The 25,611-nt window shown below is 40.3% G+C and overlaps 1 protein-coding gene and 1 long non-coding RNA gene across 2 annotated transcripts; one reads left to right on the forward strand and one right to left on the reverse strand.

Annotated features, from left to right (window-relative positions):
- Positions 1–390: 390 nt before the first annotated feature.
- Positions 391–17,916, forward strand: LOC141504056 (uncharacterized). Its single transcript, XM_074208910.1, has 5 exons — positions 391–642; positions 2,853–2,906; positions 8,551–8,677; positions 10,909–11,004; positions 14,050–17,916. The coding sequence occupies exons 1-5, from the start codon at positions 634–636 to the stop codon at positions 16,470–16,472; spliced, it is 2,709 nt and encodes a 902-aa protein (XP_074065011.1). The 5' UTR covers positions 391–633; the 3' UTR covers positions 16,473–17,916.
- LOC141504061 (uncharacterized) lies at positions 2,484–25,123 on the reverse strand. Its single transcript, XR_012473195.1, has 3 exons — positions 24,731–25,123; positions 23,914–24,176; positions 2,484–3,231 (listed from the first exon to the last, which is right to left on the reverse strand). It is a non-coding gene; the product is annotated as an uncharacterized LOC141504061 (long non-coding RNA).
- Between the last annotated feature and the right edge of the window lie 488 nt (positions 25,124–25,611).

Consider the following 25,611-nt stretch of genomic DNA (forward strand, 5'->3'; position numbering starts at 1 on the left):
CAGTTTGTAGCGCATTTTGGTCTCCTTGCAAGGCTCCCACAGGCCAGTCCCAGTGGGAGAACACAGGTGACTCAGTTGGCTCCAAGCCGGATCTCCACTTCCAGGGGGCCCCCGGCTTCCCAGGCCCCCCAAGCTCCAGCTGCTGCCAGCTGCTCGGAGCAGAGCCCCTCTTCCTCTCAGGAGGGCTGGGGCTGCAGACAACAGGGAGCAGAGGGAGGGAAGGGCTGGAGGCCCGGAGAGGAGGAGCTCTCAGAGGAGCAGCCTGGTGGCTGGGGGCCAGGATGGAGTGTCAGCCCTGGTGGCAGGGTTTGGAGTGGGGGAGGAGTTTAGGGCAGAAGGAGGGAGCATTGCAGTGGAGAAGGCAATGCACGTGATGGAGGGCTGGGCTTAGGGAGGAGAGGCAGACTGGGTCCTGGAGTCCTGGCCCTGGATGTGATTGGAGGATCCTGGGAGCTTCTGTGGTTGCAGAGCGTGGTGCTTTTGGGACTAGGAAGACCCTCCAAGAGGGGGCTGGTGGGTAGCCGGAAGTCTTAGAACTGAGCCTGTTCTGCCTTCCCTGGCTCTCAGTTATCTCTCCTTTCTTCCTTTGAAGCTGAGATCACTCTGCCTTCTGGAAGCCAGTTCTGTGCTTGCATGTCCCAGGTAGGTTGGAAGCAGAGCTCCCCTCCCCCGACCTCCCCCAGTTTCTTGTCTTCCACTAGTTTCCCTTGCCATTGGGTCTCATCCTCATCATTTGGCCTCCTTGTGAGTGTCCTGCAAGTCTGCTGGGAGCCCCCTCCCCTCCCAAGCCAAGCCACTGGATGAGCTAACTTCTTCCCCACCACTTTTTTATTTTCCAGACTCCTAATCATTTCCCAGCCTCCCTCTGTAATGCTTCCCAGATTGACCACTGGGTCACCTTTTCCCAGACTTCAGATTTTGCCCCCAGGAATCTGGGAGTCCTGAATGTCACCGTCCTCTCAGGCCCCACGTGTCCTGTTTCCCTTTCCCCATCTCTTGAGTAGAGATTCACTTTTCCTGCCTTCAGACCAGGGTCCTATGAGAATCCAGGAGTCCTGTCTTTGCTCCCAGGACCCCATTTTAGACACAGTCCCCAAAGCTTTTTCCTGAACTCCTGAATCTTGACCTGCTTCCCCATTGGATCCCAGATGTGTCTCCCTATCTCCAATTTTCAAGAAGTTTTATCAGGGGTATCATTATCCTCCCCACTTCTCATTTAGCTGTAGGACTCAGTCATTCTGTTTTCCCAGGTCCAGTGTCTCCCAAGAACCCTTCATTCAATCCTTGAGCTCTCCTTGTTAGAATGTCTTACCTCCCAGACCCTATCCCTGATCCCCATACCCAGGCCTCCTTCTTCCCTGCCTCAACTTCGTGTGTGTGTTTGTGTGTCTCTGTATGTGAGTCTGTGTGTGTGTGTGTGTGTGTGTGTGTGTGTGTGTTTATATTTTGTTTTTCCAGTTTCCTGCTTTGATGCTTTTCCACATTAGTCCAGTACAAGTGGTCTGTACACATTTGTGTTTAACATATTTATGTATTAGCCATTGTGTTTAAGAAGAATTAGAACTAAGGGAAAAGAAAGAAAACCAGGAGATGGGAAGGAGATCCATAAGAGCAGTTTTAAAAAAGTGAACTTTGTATACATTTAGATTCTGTGGAGATCCCCACCCCTACCCAGATGTGGCTGGCCTTGCCCAGAAGGGGTCTCTCCAGGTTGTCCTTCATCTCTGGCCTGCTGAGAGGAGCTGCAGCCCTCATAGTGGATCCGCTTACAGTGTAGTTAATGTGTACAGTGTTGTCTTGGTTCTGTTCCTGTTGCTCAGCATCAGTTCCTGTCATTCATTTTGTGCTTCTCTAAAGTCTGGTTTCATATAGAATAATAGTACTCCAAATAATTCTTACCTTGGTCCTCCATTCCCCAATTGCTGGCCATTCCCTCAATTTCCAATTCTTTGCCACTACAAAAAGATTTCCTGCTCAACCTCTTTCAGCCCACTCAGGCTTGAATTCCAGACTGAACTTTGTTTCCCTGTCTGAGGTTTCCCCTGATATTTTCCTTGACTTTCCAGAGCCTCTGCATCCTCCACTTTCCCTGGTTCCTGTAGTTTAGATCTTGTCTAAGTTAACTGGAGAATGGAAATGTGGGAAGACAAAGGGCCTCCCCAGTCAGAGGGAGAGCTTTGCCTCAGGAGTCACTGAGGTGCTGCCTGGCTATCCCATCTGGGATCCCAAGCTCCTGCCTCTGTAGGAAGCTGAGAAGAGGAAGAAAATGAAAGATAGCATTAAGTGGGAGGGGAATTAAGGGCAGGGCCTGGGCTTTTATAACTCCAGTAGGACCTCACCCTTTAGAAATGCCTGGAGGCCGGTCTCCTGCCCTCCTCCCTCCCTCTTCCCACCCTCCAGTGATCCTTGTCCCTCCTGAGCACAGTCTGCAGAGGACCAAGACCTGGCCCCAGCAGGTCCTGAGTCAAATCCAGATGCCAAAGTTGGAGAGAACTTAGAACAGTTTTATTATTAAAGGTTGACAAACAGCAATCTTCCAGAGTATAATCCCCAAAGTAGTCAGCCTGGGACTAAGATTATGGGATGGAAAAAATGGTTTTTGGTAAGCCCTGGTAAAGAAAGGAGGGACTTTCCAGGTGTGTCTAGACTGCCTCCTGGGTTTCAGAAAGGCTTAGAATGAAAATCTCTTCCTGGTTAGCAGTAACATCTGGTAGTAGAGCTTTGGTTGTTGTTACATTTGTGGATGTATGGGGTCCGGGGGAGAATCAGGACCCTAAGGCAGATTAAAGACCAGAAAAAAGATCCAGGAACTTGACAAAATGGAGTCACTTTGGTCCTTGCTATCTTTGCAGAGGAATCCTGGATCCATGGGAATGGACCCTGGGAATCTCAGACCCCCACTTCAGGTGAGTGCAGTCTTATCTCCAGGCTGGTCCAAGAAGGGGCATCTGGGTGGTGCAATGGCTAGAGCACTTGCCTTGAAGTCAGGATGACAGGAGTTTGAATTCAGTCTCAGACTCGTGCTACTTATTAGCTGTGTGGCCTTGGGCAAGTCACTTAACCCAGTTGCCTTCGATCCAGGACCATCTCCAGTCATCCTTATTCATATCTCGCCACTAGAGCCAGATGACTGGAGAATTAAGTGAGACTGGTGACTTAGCATCCCCCCCTCACTCAAATCCAGTTCACATGCTTGTCATGGCATCACCTCCCTGATGCCTTGGTCTTCTTCTAGAATGAAAAACAAACATCAGACCAACATGATTAACCAAATCCATTTAAATAGACATAGGGGAATGTTCATGAAGCTGGCAAGGCCTTCTTATGGATTGTTTCCTTACCAAAAAAGGAGTTTTAAATTGATCCTCTTAGTAACCACACTGCCCTGTTCACTTCTGTGTTTTAAACTGGTTCATGGGGCCCTTGAAGGTCTTGAGTACTTAGCCCCCCCACCCAAAACTGGTGCCCTCCTTGTTTGTAAGTTTTCCCTCATTACAAATTGCCTCTTCATGCCTGCCTAGCATTGTGTACACACACAAACTCACATCCACACAGCTCCCCACATTCCCTGTGATTATCCACAGTCTGAGAGAGGTTATACATGTACAATGCTGCAAAACCACTTTCACATCAGTCTCTTTCTCCATATGCCATCCTACATGCCACAGTATTCCATCACAATCCCACAACAGCTTGTTTTGCATTTCCCAATAGATGGGCATCTTCTTGCTTTCTTAGGCACAACAAAAAGATTCTGTAAATCTTTTTATGTAGTTTAATCTTTTCCCCTTTTTAAATAACTATCCTTAGGCTTTAGAGCTGGTAGTGATGTTGCTGGATCAACAGATAGGCAGAGTTCTCTAGCCCTTTGGGGAACATTCCAAATTGGTCTCCTGAATGGTTGGAGCAGTCCACAGCTCCACCAACAAAGCATCAGTGTCCCAGTTTTCCCACTTCACTTCCAGCATTTATCATTTTCACTTCCTGTTGTATCTGATGGATATGAGATGGTACCTTAAGGCTGTTTTAAGTTGCATTTTTCTAATCCATAGTGATTTAAAGCATTTTTCGCATGTCTAGAGATAGTTTTGATTTCTGTCTGAAAACTGTCTTTATCCTTTGACAATTAATCAGTTGGTGACTGAGCTGTATTTTTGCTGATTTCACTTCTCTCTACAATTGATAAACAAGTACTTTACTAGAAATATCTGTTACAAAGTGTTTTTCCTAGTTTTCTCCTTTCCTTTTAATTTTGTTTGCCTAAAAACTTTTTAATTTGGAGTGGCTAGGTGGTACAGTGGTTAGGGCATGGGCCCTGGAGTCAGGAGTCCCTGAGTTCAAATCTGGGCTCAGGCACTTAATAATTACCTGGCTGTGTGGCCTTGGGCAAGACACAACCCCATTGCCTTGCAAAAATATTTTTTAAAAAAAGCTTTTTAATTTCATATAATCAAAATTGTCTGATTTTTGTATTGCTCTTTTTTTGTTGGCCATAAATTCCTCTGTCCATAGATTGATAAATTAACAACTCAAGACTTGCCTCACTTGTTCGGTGACATGCTTTATGACCAAACCGTGTTCCCATTTTTATAGTTTTTTGTCATATGATGTTTTTGTTCTGAAAACTTGAATCTTTGTCTCTATCATCTTCTAGATTACCACCATCATTTACTGTATTGCAATATTTTCCTTATCTATTCCTCTAATTTTTAATCATATATCATTTTGGTAATTATTATTTTATAATGCAATTTGAGATCTAGTATGGCCAGATCCCCTTCCTTTACATTTTTTCATTGATTACCTTGATATCCTTGACATTTAGTTCATCCAAATCAACTTAGTTATTATATTTTCCTGTAAGATAATTAATTAGAATTTAATTGTGATGACATCAAATAAATAGGTTAGCTAGGTAAAATTCTCACTTTTTTATTATATTGGTTTTTCCTTTTCCATGAATGAACCAAAACTATGTGTTCAAACATTGAGCTATGAGTTTATTTTTATAAAAAGCATTTTCTAATTATTTTCAAAGAGTTCTTTTCTTTCTTTTGGTGGGTATACTCTCAGGCTAGTGAGTTATTTGAAAAGATCTATAAAAATAGAAAATAATATTACTGACCCATAGTATAATTTCCCTAATTTTCTCTTCTGATTAAATCCATTTTAGCTTAAGCTTTGCCTGAGATCATGATTACTGCTCCTGGCTTTTTTTCCTTTTGTTTAATAAATTCTACTTCTGCTCTTTATTTTCTTGAGTGTGAATCTCTCATTTTGTAGGTCATTTCATCTCATTCATTATCTAAACTGTAATTAATTGTGTATTTTCCTCCTTCCAATTTTACTTTTATCCTCATCTATACAAACATTATATATGTGTGTGTGTCTGTGTGAATGTATTCATATATATATATATGCATTTGTATTTATGTGTATTCATGTATGAGTATATTGAGAATGGGTGAAAAACACCCAGTTTTTCCTTTTATGTTTCATTTTCATGAGGTAATTACTCCTTTTTATATCTCTCTACAAAGTTTTATCTTTTAGAATCACTCCACCATCCATAGGTCAGTTCAAGCTGATTTTTCAAACTTTTCAAATAATGATTACAGTAATAACGGCATTGATAATATTTTCAAACTTATATCCCATATTATTGGTCTTTAATGTTTACCTTATTTTTCTCCCAGGTATTATATGTCAAACTTTCCCTTAAATTCTGGAGTTGTTTTCACAACCTTAAAAGTCATTGAGGATGTCAAATCTTATATGTATATATATATATATACATGTTGAGTAAGTTACCCTTGGTCATCACCTCAGTTTTTTTGCTCTATGCAATATTCCATCAACTTGGGTCCTTCAATGTAATAGATGCTATGCCTTATCTAAAACTTATTGTGGCTTCAGGATATTGGGTTTTTCTTGTTGCTTCCAAAATTTTTTCCTTAGCCTAGGATCTTGGAAAATTATTCCTGACATTACTGTAAGTTTTCCTCCTAGGATCTCTTTTGGGTGGTGATTGGTGGATTTTTTCATTTCTTCTTAACCTTCTGTTTCTAGAACTAAAGAACAATTTTCCTTGTTAATTTCTTGCAATACTATATCAAGATTTTTTTCTTTCATAATTATTGTCAGGCAGTCCAACTATTCTTATATTAGTTCTCTTCTGTTTTACAGAACAGTTGCTTTTCTGATGAAATGATTCACATTCTTTGCTATTAATATTTTTGTTCTTTTGATTTTGTTTTATTTGTTGATCTTTTAGAATGTCATTAGCTTCCCCTTGTCCAATTCTATTTTTCCAGGAATTATTTTCTTTCTTAAATTATATCAAATTGTCTTTCTTTTTTATTATTTTCTGGATTATTTAAGATTGGTCTTAATTTTTTCTCATTTTACCTTTATCTCTCTTAATTGATTTTTTCTTTTTTTTTTTTAGGGTTTTTGCAAGGCAATGGGGTTAAGTGGCTTGCCCAAGGCCACACAGATAGGCAATTATTAAGTGTCTGAGGCCAGATTTGAACTCAGGTACTCCTGACTCCAGGGCCGGTGCTCTATCCACTGCCACCTAGCTGCCCCTCTTAATTGATTTTTAAAAGCCTTCTTAATTTTTTTAAAAACTCTTTTTGTATTCGTGACATTTGACATCAGTTCTTTCCAATTCAGTGTTCTAAAATCTACAGTGTTTTTAGTATGGAAGCTGCTAGGTTTTAGGAAATCCTGATTATTTTTCTACAATATTTAATTTTTTTCTCCTTTTTAAAATATTTTTTCTTTAACCCAGGAACTGTGAAACTTGGCTCTGATATTCTAATAAATGTTCCTCTTCCTATTGGTCTGATTAGCCACAGTCAGACACATTCTAATTCCTTTCAAACATAGTGATGTCACTTTGGTCTTCTTCAATAACGAAGGAGAAGAACCAACCAAATTTTCTTCCAAGGATTTTTTCCAGGTGGTGATGGGGAGTCTTTGTTTGCTTCTTGGTCCAGAACTTCAGGGCAATTTTCCTTAATGATTTCTGGTAACATTGTATCCGGATACTTCTTTTGATTATAATTTCCAGGTGGCTCCCCAGTTCTGATATTGTCTCTTCTTAATCTATTCTCCAGGTTGGTTGCTTTCTAATGAGCTGTTTCAGATTCAATCTTTCTCGCCCAATTCTAATTTTGCAGGAGTTATTTTCTTTAAGATTTTGTATCTCCTTCTAATTGGTTAACATTTTTTCAAAGTTTTTGATTGCTTTTCTTGGTTATTTTTTCCTTGTTCTTATTTGATTTTAAAATTACTATTCATTTTCCTCCCAAAATTTTTTTCACTTTTTCCAATTGGTTATGGGGTTTTTTGTTATTTTCTTGACATTCTTTTTTTTCTAATTTTTTCTCATTTGCTCTAATTTGACTTTTGAATTCTTTCTAACTTTCATCCAAGATTTCTTTTTGTATTTATGTCCATTTACCATTATGCTTTAGAGTAGGAGTGGGTTTTCTTTTTAAACCTCACACTCCTCCTGAATATGATCCCAAATCTTCTTTTATACCAAAGAAGCTATCAATAATTGGATTCTTTTTTCTTTCCTTATTCATTTTATCCTTATTTGATTTGATTTGATTTTTAACAGCTTAATATTATGATTATGTTTTGATTCTGAGCTGTGTCATAGTTGTTGCCCTAGTCCTCAACTCTTCTTACTGTTGTTTACTGAATTCTCTTTGGGGACTCAACCTCAGGGTCTCCTTTTTCCCTCCATTCAGTCCCAGCCTCACTGCCCCAAAAATGTTCTTGTTTTCTATGGTAGCGGCTTCTCCTTCCCCACACCCACAGCTGGGGTCATGTCTGGTCAGCACTGCTAGGCTTGGCTTCCAGATCCACTTGTGAGGCCTTCAGTCATCCCCCACACAGAGTCTATTTTGCTTTAGAAAAAAGCTTATGAGGGAACAGTGACCGAGGTGAGTGTCTTGGGGTCCCCACTGCTTCTCTCATGGCCTCCTGTGGATGATTCAGTGGGGTGTCTCCACTTCCCTCAGGCCAAACCTCAGCCCTGAATTCTTCTCTAAGTTCTCTCAAGTTGTCCTCCTAGGACTTTACCCCTTTATTTTAGTTGCTGTTCCTTCATTCCATGATGATTATCTATCAGTTTGTGGAGGCAATCTGGAAAGTCTGAACATTTGTATGCTTTACTCTCACCTTCTCAGGATTCCCCTCCCCATCAGGTCTGATGAGGAAGAAGTTACCCATCACCTTCTCTCTTCGTTCTGCACACATCCACTTCCTACCTCACCTCACTTTCTCCCTGATTCCCCATTATTTTCCAAGGAATTTCTCAGCCCTGTTCCAAATGACATATAACATCCATTTCTCAGAATTCTCTTGGGCTCTTAATGACCTTGGGTTCTGGAACTGACTCTGACTCTCATATAGGGCATGACCTCTTGTCAATCCCTTCTCTGTGCTTTAGCTTGCATCTAGATTTAATAGGGGTGGGCGCTTTACTTCTCAAGAGTCTTTCATCTGTACACCTGATGACTTTTGGTGGTCTAGGAGTTGGTCACGTTCAAGGATGTGGTTGTGGACTTCACCCAGGAGGAGTGGGGCCTCTTGGACCCTCATCAGAAGCAGCTGTACAAGGAGATCATGCTGGAGAATGTTCGGAATCTGCTCTCTGTGGGTAAGGACAATTCCCCTGGTAACAGTGTCTACTATCAATGGAAATATCTTCATTCCCTACTATGGAGGATTTGGAGCAATTTAGAGAGAGGAAAGGGCAAGTTTCCTGCAATTTTGTCCTTAACCTTCCTTCCTCTTGCCCCAAAATTATAACCAAGATGGTGAGAATGGAAGGGAAGGGAATAAGTATTTGTTTTTCACCTCCTGCCTGCCAAATGATATGATGAGGGCTTTCTATACCATATTATGTTGCTTCATCTTGATAAAAACCTTCCAAGTTAGGTGAATATTATTATCCCCATTTGACAGTTGAAGAAACTGAGGCAAATGGAGGTTAAGTGATTTGGCACACAGCTAGTCACTGTCTGATACTGGATTTTGACTGTGGCATTCCTCAGTCTAGGCCCAAGTTTCTCTCTATGGCACTAACAAGATTTCCGATAATGGAAAGTGTGTTCTGAGTCCATCCTTCTATGAAAAAGTAGCACCAAGACCAAATTTCCTCATGCAAACTCCATTAATTTCTCTTCAGCCTCTCCCCATAGCCTCCATAAATATCTGCTCTTTGATTCTTTGTTAGGAGACTTAGGAAACCCACTGTCTTCCTTTCTTATGTGCTTCTAGCATTGCCAGGAACAGCAGACTGGCATTCTAAAATATATAGAGAACTGAGTCAAATTTATTAAAAAACATGCCATTCCCCAATTGACAAAGGGTAAAAGGATATATACAAAGGCCATTTACAGGTGAGGAAATCAAAGCTACCTGTAGTCATATGAAAAACTGCTCCAAATCTTTACTGATTAGAGAAATGCAAACTGAAGCATGTCTGAGGTATCACCTCAGACCTCAGATTGGCCAATATGACCAGAATGGTCCTTCAGTCATCCCCCACTCAGAGTCTATTTTGCTTTAGAAGAAAGTTTGTGAGGGAACAGTGATCAATGTTGAAAAGGATGTGGGAAATCCAGGAAACTAATACTTTGCTGGAGGAGCCATGAACTGATCCAAACTTTTTGGAGAGCAATTTGGAATTACACCCAGAAGGTAATAAAAATATGTATACCCTTTGATCCAGCAGTACCACTACTGGATCTATATCCTAAAGAGATGATGCAAAAGGGCAAAAATGTCACTTGTACAAAAATATTTACAGCAGCCCTGTTTGTGGTGGCATAGAATTGGAATTAAAGTGAATGTCCATCAGTTGGGGAATGGCTGAACCAATTGTGGTATATGTCTGTTTTGGGAAACTATTGTTCTTTTAGAAATCAGGAGGGATGGGAATCCAGAGTCTGGAAAGACTTTTATGAACTGGTGCTGAATTAGATGAGCAGAACCAGAAGAACACTGTCCACCATAACAGCAACATGGGGGTGATGATCAACCTTAATGGACTTGTTCATTTCATCAATGCCATAATCAGGGACAATTTTAGGATATCTTTGATGGAGAATACCATATGTATTCAAAGAAAGAACTATGGAGTATAAACAAAGACCAAAATCTGTTACCTTCAATTTAAAAAAAAAAGGAGTCTTATGGACTATGCAACTTTGCTATCTCTTATATTCTATTTTTTCCTCAAGGATATGATTTTTCTCTCAACACATTCAATTTTGATCAATGTATAGCATGGAAACAATGTAAAGATTATCAGACTGCCTTCTGTGTGGAGGTTGGGGGTTAAATTGTGAAATTCAAAACATTACAAAAAATGATAGGTAGAAACTACTATTGTATATAACTGGAAAAAAATTTAAAAAGAAAAAAAGAAAAAGAAAAGAGCATTTGACACAGCTATGGATGTTGCCAATAGAGAATTTCATCTAAAGAGGCAAAGACTCCCGAAATGAGCAATACATTAGGTTTCTGTATGGTTCAGGGACTAAGAAACAGGGGAGAGGAGTTGGGCAAAATGGTTATGTTCCCTGGACTTGAGCCTGGTCTTGCAAATTAACATTTTACCCTATTCTGGAAGGAGGTGGAATGGAACCTATAAGGATGGGGGTGGGGCTTAAGATGGGGGGAGAGGAATAGAACATTTTGTATAACAACTCATCGTCTTTTGGGTTCCTTGCATTACAAGCACTCATGGGTCACTTCAAGCTCCTCCTTGTGAGCTTCATGGAGGCATCCTCAAAGTGCAACAGCTCTGTGTATGCAGCCCTTTCCAAAAGAGAACTAAATTTCAACTTTCCGTCTTCATCCCCAACTGATTTCCCTGTCTAGGTCTTCCAGTTCCCAGACAAGATGTGATTTCTTATTTTGAGCAAAAGGAAGTTCCATGGATGCTGGAGCTGGAAGACCAGAGGAGCCGCTGTTCAGGTGAGTGAGATGAAAGCAGGTATAGGACAGTGAGGATGCCCGGGCTTCTATGTGTTACAGGGAAGCAAGGGCTGGATTTGGGGGTTGGAACAGCTGCCTTGGGGATCCTTTTAGATATTTCCTGACAGTGCCTTCTTGGGTCAGTCACTGAACCACTGAGTCTCATTTTCTCCAAATGTAAAAAAATTAAGTTGAATTCCATGGCCTTTCAACTCCCTTCCAGGGATCAATCTATGATACTAAAAGAAAGGCTTTGCTTGTGATTTGGCTTTTGAAAAATGCAAAAATGGGATAGGTAAATTTCTCTAGGCTCTTTCCTAGACCTTCTTCAAGTCAATGAACCTCTAAGTGCCCATAATGTCCCAGACCCTGTGTAAAGCACCCAACACATCAATAGATGTAAGGGAGTCTCCCTGCTTTAATGTTACTTAAATCCTGGAGCCGGGAAGAGCCCAACAACTATGTAGAAACCCCTGATGGACAGGATAGAAGTGGAACTAATTAAAGAGAGAAGACCTCAAATTTAAAAAAGACTGGAAAAGGCTTATTGTGGAATGTGGAATCTGGTTGGTCATCAGGGAAACCAGGGAGAGTATTTGAGGAACAGGGATGTCAAGGGAATAACCATAGATTCTGGTGGTAGAACATCCTGTTCTCAGAACAGAAAGTAAACCCCCATATCATTGGATTCTAGCATTTATGGGGGAAATAGGGTGAAAGAAGACTGAAAACCTAGAGGGAGGGTAGAGATAAAAGTGCTTTAATAGCTGTAGATGGGGTTTTGCTGGGGAGTCACTGTGACTTGGTGAGAATTTTAGGAAGAAGAATTTGCCAACTGGGTAGAGGAATAGTTAGACGGGAGGTTAACTTGAGGCAGCCGGACCAACCAGCCACCTCTTAAAAAATCTCAGATGTGAAGTGACCATGATCAGACACAAGATAGTGACAGCATTGAGAGAGAAAGGGTTATATGTGAAGGATGTCACCAAGGCAGAATCAAGAGGACTTTGCAAGAGATTGAAGGTGGGGCTCAGGCGTGGGAATGTGTGAGAGTTGAGGAGTACTGCATTGCATTGGACTATTGGGAGATGCCTTGGATAGCATTAGGAATACAAGAAGATGGGAGGGATAGCAGAAAGAGAATGTGTTTCCTTTTGGAAATGGAGAAGTAGAAACAGGAGAGAATAATGTCACTACAATTTAGAAAGGAGACTATTGAGAAAAGGGGAAGATTGACAGAGTCAAAGCCTGCAGAGAAGACTAGAAGGATCAGAATTAAGAATAGTCATTGAATTTTAGCAATCTTGAGAAATTGATCATTTCCTTTTTTTTGTTTGACTATTAAAAATACCCAAATTATGTATAAAGGACAATTGTAGAAGGATGCTATCTGTACATAGGGAAAGAACTGAGAATTAGAAATAAACATAGAACATTTTTACCTAGATATACCAGTTTGTATCTAATGGGGGTCATATATTGGACAGGGGCCTGAAAAGAGACTTAAAGGAAAAAAATAAGACAAAGAAAAAAAATGCAGGGGCAAGGAGTTGAATACAATTTGGAAAAGGTTGCCTCCAACTGTTAAGCCATGAAATGGAGGAACGAAATTGTACAGAATCACATAGGGATGCATGGATCAAGGACAAGTATTTTAAAAATGATTTTGAACTGGTTTTATTTGTGACAATAAGAAAATGGTCAGCATGCAAGAGTGAAACTTAATTTTTAAAAAATGGAGATACCTGCTGAGGATTATACTAGCTGAGTGTTTGAATGATTTTTGGAATGAGACTATTTGCACATAGGGCAGCTAGGTGGCAAAATGGATTAGAGTATCTGCCCTAGGAGGACTGGAGTTTAAATTCAGCTTCAGATGCTTAACAGTTAGTAGCTGTGTGACCTTGAGAAGGTCACTTAATCCTGATGGTCTCACATCCAGGGCCATCTCCAGGCTCTAGATGGCTCTAGAGGAGAAAGTCAGGCTACTGATTTGGCATAGCACCCTCTCAGTCAAATCCAATTCAATTGCTTGTGATGACATCACATCCCTGATGTCTTAGAGAAAAAATGAAAAGCAAAAATGACAACAGTTTTCACATGTAAAGGGATTTTCTTTAGCAAACATAAGAATAATCTTTTCCTCTGATATGGGGTCAAAAAGGAGAAGAAAGCTTTTGATTTATGTGACATGAGGTAGATAAGATACTTCTTGAAAAATGTAGTTTTTTACAATTCTATTTTATTTTATTTTTTCAATTATATGAAAGTTTTTCAACAATCCTGCATATTTGTTACAAATTCAACAAACCTGCATATTTGTTACAAATTTTCTTCCACCCTCCCTTCTCAACTGCCTCCCCTCATCCACGAACAGTCTAGTGAACATAGTACACGTAAATTTGTGTTTAAGATATTTATATATCAATAATTTTCTATGTGAGGAACTATGCTTGTCCTTCGTTTTGGAAAAAGACCATGATATCAGGGAGTTGATGCTATGACAAGCCCTTGAATTGCATTTGAGTGAGGGAATATGATGCTAAGTCACCAGCCTTACTTACTTTCTCCCCCAGAGCTGTCTGAGCTCCTGACTTACATCGTGAATATCATAAAAATGTTGTGAGAGGGGTGACTAGGTGGTGTAGTGGATAAAGCACCGGCCCTGGAGTCAGGAGTACCTGGGTTCAAATCCGGTCTCAGACACTTAATAATTACCTAGCTGTGTGGCCTTGGGCAAGCCACTTAACCCCATTTGCCTTGCAAAAAGACCTAAAAAAAATGTTGTGAGAATGCCTGTGTCACAAGTGTAGTTGATGTTTGTTGTTGGGACCCAAACAGGCTTTTATGTGCCATTCTTTATAAAGTAAATTATCCTCAGGATATAAGCTAATGCCATTTTAAACTGATAGGTTCTCTCCATGAAAAGTTCAAGTTTGGCTTTTTTATTTGGGGGCAGGAGAATAAATAGTTAATGAGTTTCAGTTCTACCAGTGCTGCAAAGGGGAAATAAGCATGTTGGTGTATATTTGTTTTCTTGTTTAGTTCTTTCAGAAGAAGATATCAGACTTGAAATGAAGGAGAATATTGGAAAACTAATTCTTTCTGTGAAAGAAACTCAGAAGCAAAGTGTCATGAATAACAGTGCCTGTGACTTCATATGGAGAGAATTTGACATTACACAAGAGAGAGTCCAAACTGGAGAGAAACCTCATGATTTTCATCAATGGGCAAAGGTTTTTTCATCAAAAGAATCTCTTGTTAAACATCAGAGAATCCACAACCAAAAGAAACCTTTTGAATGTAATCAAGGTGGAAGATCCAAGAAAAGTCTTACTGTACATCAGAAAATTAATACCGGAGGGAAAGTTTTTGAATGTAATCAATGTGGAAAGGCTTTTACACAAAGGGCCCATCTTACTGTACATCAGAGAATCCACACTGGAGAGAAACCTTATGAATGCAATCAATGTGGAAAGTCTTTTACACAAAGGGCCAATCTTACTGTACATCAGAAAATCCACACTGGACAGAAAGCTTATGAATATAATCAATGTGAAAAGGATTTTACTTTGAAGTCCAATCTTAGTATACATCAGGGAATCCACACTGGAGAGAAACCTTATGAATGTAATCAGTGTGGAAAGGTTTTTTCATTGGAGAATACTTTTCTTAAACATCATAAAATCCACAATGGAGAGAAATCTTATGAATGTAATCAATGTGGAAAGACTTTTAAGTGGAAAAAGAGTCTTACTATACATCAGAGAATCCACACTGGAGAGAAACCTTATGAATGTAGTCAGTGTGGAAAGTTTTTTCCAATGAAGGACACTCTTACTAAACATCAGAGGATCCACACTGGAGAGAAACCTTATGAATGTAATCAATGTGGAAAGGCTTTTAGAATCAAGTCTTATCTGACTGCACATCAGAGGATCCACACTGGAAAGAAACCTTATAAATGTAATCAATGTGGAAAGGCTTTTACTTTGAAGTCCAATCTTACTATACATCAGAGGATCCACACTGGAAAGAAACCTTATGAATGTAGTCAATGTGGAAAGGCTTTTAGAATCAAGTCTGATCTGACTGCACATCAGAGGATCCACACTGGAGAGAAACCTTATGAATGTAATCAGTGTGGAAAGTTTTTTTCATTGAAGAATACTTTTCTTAAACATCATAAAATCCACAATGGAGAGAAATCTTATGAATGTAATCAATGTGGAAAGGTTTTTAAATGGAAAAGGAGTCTTTCTATACATCAGAGAAGCCACACTGGAGAGAAACCTTATGAATGTAATCAATGTGGAAAGTCTTTTCCATTGAAGGAGACTCTAACTAAACATCAGAAGATCCACACTGGAGAGAAACCTTATGAATGTAATCAATGTGGAAAAGCTTTTACATGGAAAAAGAGTCTTACTTTACATCAGAGAATCCACACTGGAGAGAAACCTTATGAATGTAGTCAGTGTGGAAAGGCTTTTAGAATCAAGTCTTATCTTACGGCACATCAGAGGATTCACACTGGAGAGAAACCTTGTGAATGTAATCAATGTGGAAAGGCTTTTACCCAGAGGTTCAATCTAACTATACATCAGAGGATCCACACTGGAGAAAAACCTTATGAATGTAATCAGTGTAGAAAGGCTTTTTCATCGAAAGAGCCTCTTATTAGACATCAGAGAATTCACACTGGAGAGAAACCTTATGAATGTAGTCAATGTAGAAAGGCTTTTAGAATCAAGTCTTATCTTACTGCACATCAGAGGATCCACACTGGAGAGAAACCTTATGAATGTAATCAATGTGGACAGGCTTTTTCATTGAAGGAGACTCTTATTAAACATCAGACAAGCCACACTGGAGAGAAACCTTATGAATGTAATCAATGTGGAAAGTCTTTTACAAGAAAATCACATCTTACTATACATCAGAGGATCCACACTGGAGAGAAACCTTATGAATGTAAACAATGTGGAAAGGCTTTTAGAATCAAGTCATATCTTACTGCACATCAGAGGATCCACACTGGAGAGAAACCTTATGAATGTAATCAGTGTGGACAGGCTTTTTCATTGAAGGAAACTCTTAAGAAACATCAAAGAAGCCACACTGGAGAGAAACCTTATGAATGTAATCACTGTGGAAAGTCTTTTACAAGAAAATCACATCTTACTGTGCATCAGAGGATCCACACTGGAGAGAAACCTTATGAATGTAAGCAATGTGGAAAGGTTTTTACTTGGAAGATCAGTCTTACTATACATCAGAGGATCCACACTGGGGGAAAACCTTATGAATGTAATCAGTGTGGACAGGCTTTTTCATTGAAGGGCACTCTTATTAAACATCAGAGAAGTCACACTGGAGAGAAACCTTATGAATGTCATCACTGTGGAAAGTCTTTTACAAGAAAATCACATCTTATTCCACATCAGAGGATCCACACCGGAGAGTAGCCTTATGAATGTAATATGAGTTTCCTAAATTAGCATTATGGACATAACTTGATGTTCTCAAAAACACATCTTCAGAATAAGCAAAATTACTGTTAGCATTATGACAACTGGGGAAAAACACCAGAATAAGAGAAGAAACCAGATTTTGCACACTGGAGTACAATTTCAGGCAAATTCAGGGGAACTTTGTATCTCCCACAGGCCACCGATGAGCTCCTTTTCAGCCTATGTTGAGAGCACTGCATGTGACAATCAAGAACCTTCCCTTCGGGGTGGCTAGGTGGCACAGTGGATAAAGCACTGGCCCCAGAGTCAGGAGTACCTGGGTTCAAATCCGGTCTCAGACAATTAATAATTACCTAGCTGTGCGGCCTTGGGCAAGCCACTTAACCCCATTTGCCTTGCAAAAACCTAACAAAAAAAAAAAAAAAAACAAAGAACCTTCTCTTCAATATGAGATGCATTCTGTCTCTGGATTGTTGGATTCCAAGAAACTTGAGGCAGAGCAGAACACTTCTGTAAAAAAGAAAAGCAGCCACTACTGTTGATAAGAGATTTCTAAAAACTTTCTCAAGCCTGACCCTTAATGATTTTGGAAAGTCAAAGCAGAGTTCATTGACTCCTGGAGAATGTGGTTTGGGATCCTGGTACAACCAAAGTGACCTTTTTCTTTGGCCTATTTACCTAAAGCTAAAAGCTAACAAGTGAATGAATGCTCACTATAGAAAAATACTTCACAGATAAAGATGATAGCAGTGCCATGTCTGAAGAATAAAATGGCGAAAAATTGTAGAAGTGGTAAAACAATCTATAAATTGGACCCAAATGAAAAAGCTCATTGAAGCACTTAAAAAAGAATTTTAAAAAAACAAAGAAGAATGGAAGAAGAAAAATCGAGAAAAAGAAATGAAAGTCATGCAAGAAAATTATGACATACTGACCAAAGTAATCAATTCCATTAAAAGTAAAAATAACCCACTGGAACGGGAAGCACAGTAGATAACTGAAGAAAATAAAATTCTAAAAATTAGAATTGAACAGTTAGAAACTAATGAATCTACAAGACTTCAAGAATACATCAAATGAAATAAAAAAACTGAAAAAAATTGAAATGGATGAATATCTACAAAAATATAAGTTGCCTAGGTTAAGTGAAGAGGAAATCAAAAACCTAAATCTCAGAAAAAGAAATTCAACAAGCCATTATTGAACTCCCCAAGAAAAAAATCTCTAGGGCCAGATGGATTCACAAGTGAATTCTATCAATTATTTAAGGAACAATTGGTTCCAATTCTATATAAACTCTTTGGAAAAATAGGTGAAGATGGAACTGTGCCTAACCCTTTCTATGACACCAATGTGGTGCTGATACCTAAACCAGGAAGAGCAAAAACAAAGAAAAAAAATTATAGACCTATCTCCCTAATGAATATAGATGCAAAAATCTTAGCAAAACAATTACAAGTTATCACTAGGATAATACACTATGACCAAGTAAGATTTATTGTTCAATATTAGGAAAACTGTCAGTATGATTAATTATATCAATAGATACTGAAAAGGCTTTTGATAAAATGCAGTACTCATTCCTACTAAAAACACTAGCGACTGTAGGAATAAATGGTTTGTTCCTTACAATAATAAGCAGTATCTATCTGAAACCATCAATAAGCAACATATGCAACTGGGATAGCCTTGAGGCATTCCCAATAAGATCAGGGGTGAAATGAGGATGCCCATTATCACCACTAATATTCAATATTTTATTAGAAATGTTAGCTTCAGCAATAAGAAAAGAAAAAGAAATTGAAGGAATTAGAATTGGGAAGGAAGAGACAAAACTCTCACTCTTTGCAGATGACATGATGATATACCTAGAGAATCCAAAAAAATCATCTAAAAAACTACTAGGAATGATTAGCAACTTTAGCAGAGTTGCATTATATAAAATAAACCCTCATACATCCTCAGCATTTCTATATATGACTAGCAAGATACAGCAGAAAGAACTAGAAGGAGAAATCCCATTCAAAGTGACCTCAGACAATATAAAATATCTGGGAGTCTACCTGCCAAGGCAGACTCAAAATCTTTTTGAAAACAATTACAAAACACTTCTCACACAAATAAAATCAGACTTAAATAACTGGGCAAACATCAACTGCTCATGGATAGGCCAAGCTAACATAATAAAAATGACTGTTCTACCTAGACTAAATTTCCTGTTTAGTGTCCTTAGAAAAAGTTGTTAAGTAAATTCATATGGAGAAATAAAAAGTCAATACCCAGAGATTTAATGAAAAAAAAAAGTGCAAAAGAAGGTGACTCAGCCTTACCAGATCTAAAATTATATTATAAAGCATCAGTCATCAAAACTTTCTGGTATTGGCTAATAAATAGAGTGGTAGATTAGTGGAATAGCCTAGGTACAATAGCAGGAAATGATTAGAGGAATCTGCTGTTTGATTAATGGATTGCTTTCTAAATGGTTACTTTCTCTGGAGTGTCTGTGACCTTAATTTGAGGCCCCCTCCCTTAGCCTGGAAGGGGTGGATGAAGCTGGGGGGTACTTTTATCTTTGTAGGATGGTAGGTTTTGCCCTAGGGCAAGGTAATTGCTTTCCCTATTCACCACCGAGGGAGGTCAGTTGCCCTTAGAGCCTGGGGCAGAGGTGGGCTGTAATTGTGTTTGTTCTGGGAAGATGTTTCAACTGAAATGAAAGTATGGCTGCAGTTCTCCTGCACTTCAACTCCCTCTAGCTCTGCAGGCTCCAGATTGTCAGTGCCACAATCAGTGCCTCTGCTCCCTCGTTTTCCCTGTGGCCGGTCAGGCTTGCCCCACCTTTAGGCTTCCAGACTCTAGTCCGCCCCACTGATCAAGCTAGTCGAGCTCTCCGACTCTCGCCCATGCTGCCCATCAGGATGGTGGAGCTGTCAGGTTCTGACCCTGTCCTGTGCTCCCAGCAGAGTCTGCCCTCCGTGCCAGGACTCACCCATGATCCTGGAGGACAAACCTTGAGGTACATCTTCTCCTAGTTTCTCTTTCTGGGTTTTATAGATCAGATTTCTGTTAAGAGGTTTGTTTCCTGTTATATATGTGAAGACGATCAGGAGACTAGTACTCGTGCCTATCTTCTCTCCACCATCTTGGCTGGAAGGCCCATGAAGATTTTCATAGGACTTTCCTTTTGCTTGCTGAGGCTTCCTGAGCATTCTCTAAATTTTCCCAGACTTGTTCAACTCCTGTGTGAAGATCAGAAATCCAGAAATCTGGGAAGCATGTGAAGTCCATTTTAGAGCTGGGGAAACTAATATACAAAGTCAAGTGGCTTGTCCAGCATCATAGAGCTAGTAAATATCACTAACAGCAACATTGGGTGGTGATCAACCATGATAGAATTGTTGATTTTAGCAGTACTGTAATCAAAGACAATTCTCAAAGACTTGTGGTGGAAAATGCCATCCATAATCAGAAAAGGAGCTGTGGAGTTTAAATACAGACAAAGCTTTCTATCTTCAATTTTGAAAAGTTGTGCTGTATTATGTTTTTTTCCTCTCATTAATTTTCCATTTTGATTTGATTCTTCTTTCACAACATAATAATGAGATATGTTTAATATTGTTATACTTATATTTTAGATTGCTTTCTGTTAGGAGGGGGGATTGGAAGGGAAGGAGGAAGATAAAACTCAAAACCTTGAAAAAAAAGATTGATGAAAATTATCATTACACATAGTTGCAAAAATGAGTAAGTAAAATATTTTTTAAATGTCTGAGGCCAAATCTGAGTATATTTATCACTGATTAACAACCTCCTACCTGGTTAACCATTTACCTTAAATTAGATAAAGCACTCTCAAATCATATCTATCTATGGATCTATCCATCACAGGAGTTTCATTAGCTAAACTATCACTTTGCCTATCACCTCCTATCTTAATGAAATGTTGAAAGAATTAATGAAATACTTACATGGCCTCCCTTACAAAATTCTCTGAGCAGCTGGTATTTTGAATATTTATGGTGATTCAAATAGGGGCTTTCTTGAATGGAGTTGCTCACCCTGTAATATTAGTTGATCTATTCGGACTGTCTATATATGTCAGCCAATAAAAAAATCATCTTTTAATACCAAAACATGAAGCAACCTTTTAAAAAGGTAATAAGATCTGAGACTACAGAAGGCTTCTAATCAGGATAAGAAGGGTAACAAGTTCATTCATGATGCTTTCTCATTCACTGGAAAACTGAAGCCGCATTCCTCATGCCAATCTTTTGGCCATTAGTACATCCAGTCTTTTATTGTTCTTTTTTTGTTACTGATTACTTAATTGATTTGCTTATCATGGTGTAATGGGAATAAGGATGTTGACTTAGGAAAAGCCAACTTTTGGTTTTAGCCTTCATTTTGTGACTAAATGGCAGTTTTGCAAAGTCATTTTTTTCTGTAATTAAAATAAGGACTCAAGTGGCATGGTGATTATGTGTTAGTGTCTCTCAAATGTGGTAGATAACTAATATTGCCTCATGTCCTCAAAATCTGGCCAACCACTGAGAAACACTTGTTAACAATGCTCACTTTGGTTTAACCAATCATCAATCAAACTTTGGTGTAATTGTAATTATCAGAAGCCAGAATTGTAAGAAACTGCTGGAGTTGCAAATTTTATCTTGCCATATAAGATAAACAGATCAATTTTATTAAATTTATTCTATTTTTTCTTTCTTGGTTGTTTTTCCTTTTTTATACTTTTCTTAAGTATTGTGTTTAGAGGACAATTTCTTTCTTTCAGGACTCATCTTTTAAGTAAAAATATGTGAAAACACTCTATTTGTTTATATGCCTACATTTGACTTTATAGATTATGCTCGATTTTGGTAGATCGGTGGTTCTTGATTATAATCCCAAATCCAGTACATCATATTTCAATTCCTTTGTGTCGAATTCTATGTAATACAAATTGTAACTCTATAAAATTTAAAATGTTTCACAATTCAATCACTGTATTTTGTATGAGTCCTTTGTCAGAAATACTAGTTTTAAAAATTTTTCCCAATTTACTTCATTTCTTTTGATCTTGGTTACAGTGGATTTGTTTGTGCAAAAGCTTTTTAATTTAATATAATCAAAATTATCCAGTTTGTTTTTAATGATATTCTCTATTTCACAAACTGTGATCCTTTCAATAGATCTGACAGGTAAACTATTCCTTGTTCTAGTTTGCTTATAATGTCTAAATCCTGCATCCATTTTGATCTTATCTTGGTATAAGGTGTGAGATGTTGGTTTAATTAAAGTTTCTACCATATTAGCTTCCAATTCTCCCAACAGTTTTTATCAAAGAGAGAGTTCTTGTCCAAGAAGCTGGGCTCTTTTTGTTTATCAAACAGCTGATTACTATAATCATTTCCCACTGTCTCTTTTGCACCAAGTCTATTCCTCTGATCTACCACTCTATTTTTTAGCCAGTACCAGACAGTTTTCATAACTGATGCTTTATGATATAATGTTAGATCTGGTAAGGCTAAGCCACCTTCTTTTGTACTTTTTTTTCCATTAAATTCCTTGATATTCTTGACTTTTTGTTTCGCCATATGAATTTAGTTACAATTTTTGGTAGTTCATTAAAATAATTTTTTGAAAATTTGAAGCAAGGTGCTAGACAATTGTTTGTCCTTTGAGAAATATCTCATTTTCTCTGACTTTAAAAAAAAAAAGTTCCCGATTTGTTATTATGGTATCTTGCTGTCTCATGAAGTCATTAGTTTCCATTTATTCAATTCTACTTTTAAAGGAGTTAATATCTTTAGTGATTTTTTTTGTATATCCTCTATCATTTGACCAATTGTGTAATTTTAAGGAGTTATTTTCCTCAGTTAATACCTGTCTGTCCTTTATCATGCAATATCCCTTTCATGATTCTCTTGCATTACTTCCATTTCCCACCATTTTTTCTTCTACTTCTGTAATCTGCTTTTTCAAATTCTTTTTATGCTTCATCAGGAAATATTTTTGGACTTGAGACTAGATTAGATTTTTCTTTGATGATTCACATGTAGCCATTTGACATTATTTTCCCCATTCAAATTCTTGCCTTGGTCTTTCCTTTTACCATAGTGACTCTCAAACTCTATTTTTGTGTTTTGCTCAAATTTTCTGCCTTTTTGGAGACTTAGTGTTTTAGGAGAGAGTTGGACTCTGGTCCTGCCCTGTCCCAACTTTTCTGTGCTGGGGCTGAGGGTCTCACTGCCAGCTTTCCCTGGGCTTCACAGTTCAGCTTCTTGCTTTCTCTGTAGGACAGGTTTCCTTTCTGGCTGATAGTGGGGATGAGGGAGTCCTCCCTCTTGACCATCCTTGGACTTGGGGTCTAACTGCTGACCTCTTCCAGGGTGAAGTCTTTCTGTTAACCCAGCATTTTTGCTGGTGAACCCTGGGGCTGGAGTCTTGCTGCCAGCCCCAGGTGAGGCTTCAGAACTGGTAAGCAATGGGCTTAAGGTCTATCTGTGCTTAGGGTGGGCTAGTTGGGGGGTTGGGAAGGGCTGCTGCTCTGCACAAACTGCTCACTTTCCTGGGGGAGCTGCTGTAGGAGAGAGGGGGCCTCTAGGATGGATTACCCCAGACCCCACTGTGAGAATGCCGCTGTTCTTGAACCATTCTGCTTCCTGGCTCCTGGATCACTGTAGTGGTGGATTTCTCATTGTTTGGAGAGGAATTTGGAAGGATGACAGAGAATTTATTCCTCATTCATCACTTTGGCACCGGGGGCCTTGCCCAAGTCACAGAAGAACCAAAAATGGTCTTTCAAGGTGGAAACAGAAATGAGAGGGGACATGTGGAGAGAGGGAGGAAACAAATGAGGGCCTGGAGCTGGTAAAGGGGCCTCAGAAGGAGAAGGTCAGGGGGGGAGGGGCCTGAGGAGGAGGTATTACTGTCTCTGTCCCCAGGGACCTCTCTGGAGCCCAAAGGGAAGGGCACAATGGGCATAGGTCTTGGAGGGGTTTTCGTCTCACTTCCCCATCAGTCTATATCACTGTGAACATAACAATTGACAGTAATAATCTGCCTCATCCTCAGCCTGGAGCCCGGAAATTATCAGGGAGGCTATGATCCCTGACTTGGAACCAGAGAAGCAAACGGGGATGTCTGAGGGCCTCTTATTATCATAATAAATCACTAGTACAGGGAACTGACTGAGTTTCTGCTGGTACCAGTATGCAACGGTACTAGCTCCACTACAGGAGATGGAGGCTGTCTCTCCCAGACTCTTGGACACTGAAGGAGGTTGAGTCAGTAGAACAGAGGCCCCAGAACCTGCCAGAAGAGCTGGGTCAGAGATAAGGGGCTCTCTACCCCAAGGGCATGCTGGTCAGGAGCAGGACTAGCTCTGGCCTGAGACATTGTGGGGTCTTTGCCCCAGGGAATAGGGTCTGGAAATTCTCACCTTTGTAGACAGCCAGGAGTTAAGGCCATGGTCGAGATTCCTCCCAGAGTTCTGGGTCCTGAGACTCTCCTGCTGGGGCTGGGTTCCCCCAGGGCTCCCTTAAGAACAGCCCTGGCCCTGTAGAGAGGCGGATTCCCCTTTCCCCTCTGTGCAAATCTGCTTCTGCTCCTGCTCTGGAGACCTGCAGGAGGGACCTCAGGTTCTGACTGACTGGTGCTCCTGGAACCTGGGGGCAGGACTGGGCCAATGGTGCAGAGGAGATTCTAGGTAGAGGAAAAAAAAAAAGAAACATTTGGTTTTTTTCTTACAAAGTTTGTGTCTTGGGGAGGCTAGGTGGCGTAGTGGACAAAGCACCGGGCCTTGGAGTCAGGAGTACTTAGGTTCAAATCCGGTCTCAGACACTTAATAATTACCTAGCTGTGTGGCCTTGGGCAAGCCACTTAACCCCATTTGCCTTACAAAAGAAAAAACCTTAAAAAAATTTCAGTTCTTACCATCCCCAGCTTTTCTCCCCTCCCTCAAAATTGACTGATGAAATGAGAAAGGACTAGGGAGGAAGCACCTGCCAAGGGTTCACCTAAACCAGAGCCCCTGAGGAGGGAACTCAGGGGATGAGGGGCCCCTTGACTCCATGCCAAGCTGAGCCCCTATCCTCAGATCAACAGCACCCTCTGGAGATCTTAGACCCAATGACAGCTCCTGGGAGGGGACAGAGAAAGGCTGTAGAACCCCTCTGTCATCACTGAGGTACCTCATTGCACCTCCAGAAGCACTAGGCAAGGAATGTCTTAGAAGGACTGGAGCCCCATTGACTCACCGGCCATGACAGAATGGATGGAGATCTAGAGAGGGAGGGCAAGGAAAGCTGAAGTCCATCATGGGATGACCTCCATACTCTCAGTAAAATAGAGGGCAAGGTCACCTGCTGAGGGAAGGAAGAGGTGAGGGCTTGAGGAGTGCAGGAAAAAATGGGGAAATCTGTGGGGTGTGGGGAGATGTAGACTCAGGGGACAAATTAAGGTTTCTGCCTGTAGAGCAGAAAGGGTTCAGGGGACCCTAAGACTGTTCCTGGACCTGAGAAGGGGGATGGGGGTCAGGGATGAGTAAGGACCCATTGGTCACCTACCTTATGAGCACTGCCAGGTAGGGAGGGACTCTGTGGGCTTCCCCTGCCCCCTACCTGAGCCTGGGCTCCTCTTGCTGGGCAGGGAGATCCCTCCAATTTGTCCTTCAGCGTTCATCCCCCTCCCCCCCCCATGGCCTCACTTTCTCCTGGTTACTGTGACCCCGGCCTGATTCAGATAACTCCCCAACGGCTCCATTCATGTCTGTGGATGAAAGTCCATCGGCAAACCCTGGGAAGGTTCCCTCATGGGCCCAGCCCTGTGCTGGCAATGGATGACTAGACTGCTCCCTTGGGGGAGGCATAGTGCTGTATGGGGCTGCAGCTTCCTCACCCCAGCTTCCCTGACCTGGTCCTTCCATGGTCTGGGGGCTTCTCACTGAAGCACAAAGCCTGCCAGGGTCCCTCCACCAAGGGGCTTCTGCCACAACCAGCTGTTCTGAGAAACAGCTTCTGAGCAAGGTGGCATCTTCTGGCCCCTGAAGAGCCTCTACAGCTGCTAGAGGGGATGGCCAGGCACCAGGCCCTTCCCTGACTCCTCCAGGGCCACACAAGTCAGCTCCTCAGAGCTCTTT

The sequence above is a fragment of the Macrotis lagotis genome, unplaced genomic scaffold (genome assembly GCF_037893015.1).
Source record: "Macrotis lagotis isolate mMagLag1 unplaced genomic scaffold, bilby.v1.9.chrom.fasta BILBYCTG047, whole genome shotgun sequence".
In the NCBI taxonomy this organism is placed as follows: domain Eukaryota; kingdom Metazoa; phylum Chordata; class Mammalia; order Peramelemorphia; family Peramelidae; genus Macrotis; species Macrotis lagotis.

Bases quoted from the DNA above. Each gene is read 5' to 3' on its own strand.
- LOC141504056 (XM_074208910.1), top strand. The intron at 2,907-8,550 runs GTGAGTGCAGTC...TTGGTGGTCTAG, and splicing joins ATCTCAGACCCCCACTTCAG to GAGTTGGTCACGTTCAAGGA. The intron at 8,678-10,908 runs GTAAGGACAATT...TTCCCTGTCTAG, and splicing joins TCGGAATCTGCTCTCTGTGG to GTCTTCCAGTTCCCAGACAA.